Source organism: Dermacentor silvarum, chromosome 4 (genome assembly GCF_013339745.2).
Source record: "Dermacentor silvarum isolate Dsil-2018 chromosome 4, BIME_Dsil_1.4, whole genome shotgun sequence".
In the NCBI taxonomy this organism is placed as follows: Eukaryota; Metazoa; Arthropoda; class Arachnida; order Ixodida; family Ixodidae; genus Dermacentor; species Dermacentor silvarum.
In genome coordinates this window covers 143,849,451-143,858,408 of record NC_051157.2, presented here as the reverse complement: position 1 = coordinate 143,858,408, position 8,958 = coordinate 143,849,451, and the positions used below count along the sequence as shown (strand labels likewise).

Genomic DNA, 8,958 nt, shown 5'->3' with positions numbered 1-8,958 from the left:
GGCGCGCTGGAAAATAGTACCTATTTTATTTTTTTGATTCTAGGAGTTACTTCGTCCGAATTAATAAAACTTTCTTAATTATTAATATCGAATGAGTATGTGAAGCTGTTCATGGAAAAAAAAGTTATCGTGCGCCTTATTTTTTTTATTTTTTTATTTCTTGGACGGCACCACGTTTTCCGCACCGCCTGCTGGTTGCTCTCGCAGTAAACATGGCGTCCCCGGTGCCGGCGGTACCGTGTGTAGCCGCAAACTCTCCTTTTCGTTCCTCCGAGGAGGCTATACTCTAAATGTGACAAGAAGTGGGTCTCCAAACACACCAAGCAGGTTATATTCAATGTCTACGCTGGAGTAAGGCGCCGTCAGCCCCAGCTGGTCGACGAATTCTGTGTGCCGGACTGTCGCCGAGCTCACCGGAGTGAGGATGCAAACGGTAACTCGAATCAAGGCTGAAGCTCTGCGGGCCCCACTCTCCTCTCCAAAGCGCAAGAAACTGGATTTCTCGGGCGAAGCTGGGAAGCGCATGACCGCCAAGACGAGGCTGCTGCGTTACGACACGTTTGCGTTGCCAGCATTGCGGCGCAAAGTGCACAGCTATTTCATGCGCAATGAACCGCCTACGTCCGAGAAGTTACGCAACGACGTGATCAGCGATCCTGACATGGACATGACGACGATCAGCACTCGCACGATGCAACGAACGCTGAACGACTTGGGGTTCGTCTTCCGAAAGACAAAAAAAGAATTCCGCATTGCTCGAAAGAGACCTCATCGTTGCTTGGCGTCGAAAGTACCTCCTAACAATCCCGGAGGCAGCAGCGGTAAGTTCTTGCGTTCTTTTAATTTCTGCAAACTTTCGTTGCGCGTGCTTGTTGGTAAATGTGTAGACGCGAATGGTGAGCATGCGTGTGTACCTAATGGTGAGCGAAAACGAGAGGTATGCTTTGCATCAGTGATCGCCAAACGTGTGCTGTTTACGCGAGTGACCGAAAGCCTTACATAGTCCTAACTTAAGTCGCAGCGAAATTTCCCAGTAAAATAAGGTAGCTGTTCATGTTTGCGCTAGTACGGTGGAAAATAGTATCAGCCGAGGATGCGATGATCTGTGCCGAAGATGTAACTGAGCGTTTCGCTATTGCAGAATTTCCCGTCGCATTGTTTGGGAAAGTTTACTTCCTTTTTTTTTCCGCGTAGGAGCAAGGAATCTAAGCGACTTGAAGAAAAGAATAGCTAATTTTATTTAACGAATATGCTGTGCACATAATTGGGGATGTGGTTTCATTGGATTTTATGAGCAGCTTGAAACATGTTTTGTAAACGATCGCTTCAGTCTTTCTCAGGGAAGTTCTGCCTGCTCATCTTTGTTATATGTATTCACATGGGTTTTGTCAGTGGATTCTTCGCGCTGTAACAGAGGTATAACCTTGAATCAAGGCCGCTGGTTTATTAATGGGCTGTTGCCAGTAAAGGTAAGCTCTTAACTATACGACTGATTTCTTTTCTTTTACAGGACCATATACTACCTTGATGAGACCTGGGTAAACGCTGGCTACACTAAGGAGACCGTATTGACAGACACCAAAGTGATGTCCCGGCAAGACGCATTTCGTCAAGGCCTCTCAACAGGTATCCGTGCACTGAGCGGTAAAGGAGGACGCCTAATTGTTTTGCATGCTGGCAGTGCGGAAGGCTTTGTTGATGGAGCTGGCCTATTGTTTCGTGCCAAGAAGGGCGCTGGTGATTACCACACAGAAATGGATGCTCCGCGTTTTCAAAAATGGTTTGTTGAACAGTTCCTACCGAACATCAAGGCACGCAGTGTGATTGTGATGGATGATGCGTCGTATCACAGTGCTCAAGTTGAAAAGGTGTCAAGTTCATCAAGAAAAGCCGACATCCAGTGCTGGTTGAAATCGAAAAGTATCCCTTTTTCGGATGACCAACTGAAGAGCGAACTGCTGCTGCTCGTTAAGCAGCATAAGCACATGTTCCTTGCTTACCAGATTGACACACTTGCCAGCTCTGCCGGTCATGAGGTTGTGCGCTTGCCTCCTCACCACTGCGAGCTCAATCCAATAGTGCTCGTGTGGAGCCAGGTCAAAGGCTATGTTGCTTCGAAGAACACTGACTTCAAGATCGATTCAGTCGAGAAGCTGCTGCTGGAAGGAATCGCAGGTGTGACCCCGCAGAACTGGTTCCGAGACTGCACTCATGTGATAAGGCTTGAGGATGAGGCATGGGAGCGGGATGGCTTTATAGACAACCAAAGAGAAAGTCTCATAATTTCTTTGGGCACAGATTCGAGTACTTCTGATGAGTCGAGCAGCTCTGGCATCATCGGAATTGATGAACTGCCATGAGCATCTCTATGTGTGCTTTTCCAAAGCTTCAACCAAAGGATTACACGCGTGCTTAACCAGAAACTGTGATACTGCTTTAAGGTCCATCAGTCACTGCTATTTATTTACACTTTTATTGCTGGTCTCTCTATGTTTCGTTGCACTTCCTTTATGTTTTGGTTACGTTACCGTGATGTGATAATAATTGTTGGGATATTGTGAGCCAAAACGACGATGTGATTATGCGACATGCCGTGCTAGAGGGTTGCACAAGTTTTGACCACCCGGTGTTGTTTAACATGCACCGAAACATATGTACACGGGCGTCTGGCATTTCCGATCCATCGAAATGCGACAGGCTCAAACCTGTGTTTTTTGTGTCAGCGGCCGTGTACTGTGCACTGTAATGTCACGGCGGCTGTGATGTGATGTATCACGGCCGTGAACATTTACATTATACGCTGCATCAGCGAGAACCACATTTCTTAGTTGAGGATTGAAGTGTTCAAAACTGTGTTCATTTTTCTGTGTGATCTCATGCCAATACTGTTTGATGCATTGTTTCATTGGTGTCTCAATGGGACCCGAAAGTGTGATACCGCTTCTTGTCATTGTTTTGTTTTTCATTTACTCATTTCCTAATGTATTCTACCATCTCATTCTTCGTTATCAATGTTTTCCTGCTCTTACCTATTTTGATTTGTTTATTATAAATGGTTCTTATGCCATGCAATGCTAGCAACGAGTTATGGCTATCACGTTCTGGTCACAAGTGCAAAATGTTATGTCGACATGGAGTGCCAGCAAAAAGTTATGGCTATCACGTTCTGTGCCACAAGTGCAAAAATTTTATGTTGACAGAGAGTTCCAGCAAGGAGTTATGGCTATCATGTTCTGTGCCGCAAGTGCAAAAATGTTATGTTGACATAGAGTTCCAGCAACGAGTTATATGGTTATTATGTTCTGGTCACAAGTGCAAAATGTTATGTCGACATGGAGTGCCAGCAAAAAGTTATGGCTATCACGTTCTGTGCCACAAGTGCAAAATGTTATGTTAATAATAATTGCTGGGGTTTAACGTCCCAAAACAACGATATGATTGTAAGAGAGGTCGTAGTGGAGGGCTCCGGAAATTTTGACCACCTGGGGTTCTTTAACGTGCACCTAAATCTAAATACACGGGCCTGGAGAATTTTCGCGCATGGCTGTGGTGTAATAAAAGATATGAACTGTTTTTATGTATTCTTTATTTTTTTCTACCAATAACAATTGGTATTATGGACAATACCTGTTATATACTGCATGCACAGAGATGGAAAAAACATCGAAGGCCATCACACTCCATGAAGGTGCTTGACCAGCGAAGCTCGATAAAAGAATCTGTATCAGTCTCTATTCAATTAATCGTAAGCTCTCTTAAAATCTTCCAATTCAGCGGCATCATGGTACTTGCGTATTTTAGCTGCGGTGTGTGCTTGGCGACATTCGTCACCTTGCATAGTTGGCATAGCTATTATATTGTCACGGGGTCGTGACGTTGACGAAGGCAGCAGTCGGCCGGTAAACGGAAAGTCAGATTACAGCAATACACACTGGCACTGATAGCGGCGAGTACAGCATCGGCCATGGAAAAGCTGATGATCGTTGGGATGCACCGTCTTTTATACATAGCGCATCGAACTTTCCAGCCTTATCACTGGTGGTCGCGCAAACTCTGAAATAAGCTTGACTGTTCGCGTCTTGCGCGCAATCTTAACAAAACGATGTACTACAATTGTGAAGCTTCTCAAACACTGAGGCGCAGTCTGCGCCGATCATTGCTGACAGTCTTTGTGGGCGTAAACCAAATAGATCAAAACTGAAACAAGACACGCGCGTGGCAGGATCGTGCCTCAACTGGCCTTCCTTTTCGCCAGTACCAGGGCTTAATACCCGTATATCCTGGGCTGCCACACTTTTTGTTGACTGAACACGGAACCTAAGCTTCACTGTTATAAAGCTGAATAATGCTGGGAAAACCTTCTGAACAGCGGAAAATTTTCTGTGTACCAGTATATATACAGCACAGTAATTAGCTGGAGGTATGCACACTCATCAAAGTTTAACTCTGACGTTCCCATTTTGCATGTATACGTTTTGCTAAACACACTAGCGCTGCGGGCTATCGAAAACCTAAACTGAAATCGGCTGCAAGCTGCCGGACTACTTGCGTAGTAACACAAATGTGCGGAGACCCCGCCTCCGTAGCCTTCGCGCCAATGTCAAGAAAAGCTGTCGTCGAGTATAGCCCCGATTCGAGTGCAATGGAGGCCTCTTCTGCGTAGCCCGCTGAGGTGGTCCTGACTGATGCTGACCGAACAGTGTTGCCCTGCTTGTCTGCGGGCCGTTAGAGCATAACGATGTTTAGTGTTATAGGCTGCGGCGTCCATATAGTAAACTCCTTCCGCCTGTCCATAGCTGCGTTGTAGTGCCTTGGCTCGAAGTTTCCGGCGTTCGACGTGAAATTCGGGGTGCATGTTTCTGGGTAGGGGCATGTGAAGTTTTCTATCTTTTAAGCAGATATATCTATAAAAGGTACGCGTAGGGTGGTGTACTGCACACACTGTTGGCTTGGCGCCGCCTTGGACAATGTTTATTACCATGCTGTCATGCATTGTGATATTCAAATCGCAGTAATTCTCAGTTGCGGTGAATAAATTGCTATTCGTGATTTTGCTCATTTAGGTGTATCGATAGAAATATGCATGTGTAAATAGGCTGGTACCTCGGTGTTTTTTTTTCAGTTAATAACTTTTCTTAGCATGTGCGCATTCAAACACACGAGTAAATATTAGCTAATGAATAGTTGTTCGTTCATGTTTCCTGAGCCTGTGGACCGTTCTGAAATCGTTTTCTATATTCTTTGTGCGCTAAAAACAGTGCGTTTACCCGAAATATCAAGAAAAAGTCGCAGTTCCGCCTGAAAGGTGAAGCATTAACTGCGATAGCACATTAGTAAAGAGCTATAGGGAGTAACGATACTAGTTTTATAGGCTGTATGAACTTGGACACATTCGCTTACTAACTGAATTAACAAACACGGTGTCGGCGCATACAAGCAAACACTCGACAATCCCACTTATCGACCACAGACAAACGCTGTCAGAACGCTGGCGTGAGCAAGCGCAGCTGCAACAGCGAGCGAAGGTTCGTAGCGTCTATCGCTTCAACGGGAACTGAGCGGCGAATGCACAGCGTGAGCTCTCTGCAGATCGCTTTCAAGATACGGTGTCGGCGACCGGCCGCTCAAAGTACAAGTGCTCAATTGCGGGCAGAATAGAAGACGCACCCCTGCGTCTCGCGTTGCGTTCCCTCTTTCCTCCTTTCGCGTGCGAGACTCAGTCGGCAGTCCCCTTGCGCCGTTGGTACCGCAGCACGACGTCGCCCCCCTCCCTCCCTCCCTCCCATTCCCCCACGGTATTTCACGCGACGGTTGCGTTTGCCCTCCGCCGTACGTTCGCTCTCCGTGAAAGCGCGCGAGGGACGCGCGCTTTCACTCGCACATACAGCGCGCGGTGCCAATTTTATCGCCCTTGGATATACGGAACCTCAAGGCGACGACGACGGCGACGCCGACGGCATAAATCCGCTTGGAGTGTCCATATAATTGCTATCCCAATAAAAACTGCACGAATGGCAGATATATAGGCCTAACAAGCAAGGAACTAAGAATCAGCATGTTTTAAGTCCCTGGATCTTGGAAGTATTTGTTTAACTTAATCAACCAAGCTGTCGGCTTTCGCTAATGCGCATCAAGAAATCATACTAAAATATAGCGTTATTCATGCTAAGAATTCATTTTATTTAACGCAACACCTCTCGCATGCCGATTTTGTCTTGAAGTGCTTGCCGCTGCAGCCAAGTGCCGAATATCCTCTGCACGTCTTGTTGTCGGAACTGAGGAAGTATCTTATCAGGGTGTAGAAATTCAGTGTCCACGGATTTATTTGGCTTGCATTTATATACACACTGTTCACAGCAGGAGCATCCATGGGCTGGGTGCCGGTGAGCTGAAAATAAGTAGTTATTGTTTCGACAGGTTATACACAATGTCAGAAAAACAGGATCGCCTGTGCTATAAACTACTGAATAGAGATTAGAAAAAAACTTGCGTTTCTCTTTCTGATGTAAAAAAAGTAGCACGACATTTCTTATGAGCTCGCATACCATGCACAAACTTAAAAAAAGGGGAAAAAAAGAAAAACGCGCGTCTGTCAATTTGCCGTCTCTCTAACCTTTGCCACAAGCAACAGGCACGCTTTGTGGTTTACTCGAATTTCTGATATAAGAGTTTTAGCGGAGCACCGCTTACGCTCCGCTCCGCTCAGATTTCACGCTCTGAGATACTGCAGGGAACTGCGTAGATTTCGCATTTGATAAGCGCGTCTTGCCGAGATGCGAGCGACGCGCTATCATCTCGGCTGCAAAACGACGAAAAGGCCAAGTAGACACGCTGTCGCGCTCCGCTCAGTCGGCTTTGTAGCGGAGCGAGGGATGGGATCTTCGTTCCGCTGAGGGTATGAGCGTTGTGCGCAAGCGCACTAGCGTTCCCGCTAAGCGGTTGTGTGGCATTTGCTAGCATATGCCGGTCTTAGCGGAGCGGACAGCAAGCGCTCAGCTAAAACACCCTATAGTTACTTTTATTGGCATTAGACCTATGAGTGTTTGGCAACATCCGCGAGCTGCTACTATTGTCCGAGAAAAATGAAGCTGTGCAATAAATCTAGTGAAGTAGAGTCTATAAACATTTTGAGCAGATGCCTCTAGGGGCCTGTAAGGTATCTTTAAATTAGTAAATTGATGACACAAAAGCAGAATTTTAGGAGCTTGTAAAGTATGTTGAGCATAACAATTTCAATGATTGGAATGAGATCATGAAACCTCCAAAATATAAAAGTGGGCGAATAATATTTCGCATTGTTTCGATGCCATTCGTTGTACAGTTCTTCACTCTTGCAACGTCGTTGTGCGTTACGATCTAGTAATAGCATCCACATCTGCCACTTCTAAAGCAACATGAACGCGTTTCTGACGATCATTCGATAGCCTTACAATTATCTGTCCCTACTCATTGTTACTTCCCCAATATGTTTACTGCTATAAAGACAAACACGAAACCAGTCCATGTATATTTTTATGGTCCAAGCGCTAGTAAGTAAAATATGTATTGTTTGTACTATGTATTGGTGCATCTTGTATACCGAATCCTGCTCACAGCCTTTCCAGATCAGCAGTATTGTTGAAATAAATAAATAAAAATAAAAATGTTGTTTTAAACTTAGAACCTCGGGATATGCGCTTCTTTTTGCATCGAAACAGTATTGGCAGAAATCAGACAATGAAATATTCGATTACTGCCGAAAATACAGCCAGATGACTGACAGAGATGAGATCAAGAATTGTCCACAGCAGTCAACTCTTTTGCGAGGGCCAGGAAAATTGCGATAATTTTTTATAAACATACTATATTCAGTATGAATAAAGGAAACACGAAACCTTGATGATGAGTGGCGATGTGGTAAGCTTAAGGATGAACTTTCTCGTGGATTGCGCTCGTGTTTGGAATATCAATACGTATCAGGTTTGGCGCAGTGAAGTGCATTTATACGCCTTGCAGCGCACTGCAGAATTTCCGGCTACAGCTTCCTTTTTATTGTAACATTTTTTGGCATTTGCTAAAATTGCTTAAGAAAAGTGGTATTGGTAAGATCCTGTGTTAAGACAAACAATGTTTTCAGACTTAAGCTTCTTTATTTCGCGAAAACAAAATCGTATCAATACAGCTTTTTTCCTAGAACTGTGTCCGAATGGAATGCCTTACCCTCCAATGTTGTTGATGCCAATGACTTTGTACGCGAACTGGAAAATTTGTATGGTGTACCGTCATTGTAATCGATGTTTCTCTTGCGTTCCCTTTTTCTTATTGTTCTTACTTTGCTTTCTCGCTGTGTTTTCGATGTTTTTTTTTCTCTATGATTCTGTAATCACTGTATAGCCCCTCCTGCATGGACCACACGGTGGTCTGCAGTATTGCTAAATAAATAAATAAATAAAAATAAATAAATAAATATTCCTAACGCCTAAGCAGGAGCTAATCAGGGATAGTATCGAGGGGAGGAGCGGGCGGTACCTCATCAATGAAACTACGGGTGATGACCATGCTATAGGACGGGCGGAGCGGTGTATGATACTCCTGCTTAGCATGTCGGGGTCGTTCTCCAAGATTATTGTGTGGTCGGCCAACAATACGCCTAGAGATGACGGCACACGATAGTCTGGCCATCCGTGTTGATCAGATGGGACGCAAAGGAACTCTGTCCGAGTAATGGACATTTGGCGTGAGCGAATCTATCAACGCCTCATGTCTGCGCAGAAGTAAATTCAGGGTTCATTTCAGGAGTGAGTGCACATAGAGTAGTACATTTTTTCCAGCCGAAGGAGAGTTCGAGAAGCGTGAAGGAAAACAAGGGAGGCTGATTGAGTGTCCATACAGCAGGTCACAGGGATGCCTTGAGGTGCAAGAATGGTCTCGTGCTTTGTATTCATGACAGCAATAATTTAAGAGCCATCTTTCAAATGC

General features: G+C 45.1%; 1 protein-coding gene across 1 annotated transcript; it reads left to right on the top strand.

Annotated features, from left to right (window-relative positions):
- The first annotated feature begins 424 nt into the window (after window positions 1–424).
- LOC119448962 (uncharacterized) lies at window positions 425–2,360 on the top strand. Its single transcript, XM_037712166.1, has 2 exons — window positions 425–717; window positions 1,511–2,360. The coding sequence occupies exons 1-2, from the start codon at window positions 425–427 to the stop codon at window positions 2,358–2,360; spliced, it is 1,143 nt and encodes a 380-aa protein (XP_037568094.1).
- The last annotated feature ends 6,598 nt before the right edge of the window (window positions 2,361–8,958 follow it).

Excerpts from the sequence above, each read along its gene's own strand:
- LOC119448962 (XM_037712166.1), top strand. The coding sequence starts at position 425 with ATGCAAACGGTAACTCGAATCAAGGCTGAAGCTCTGCGGGCCCCACTC. Across the intron at positions 718-1,510 it reads CGAACGCTGAACGACTTGGG|GACCATATACTACCTTGATG; the intron begins GTTCGTCTTCCG and ends TTTCTTTTACAG.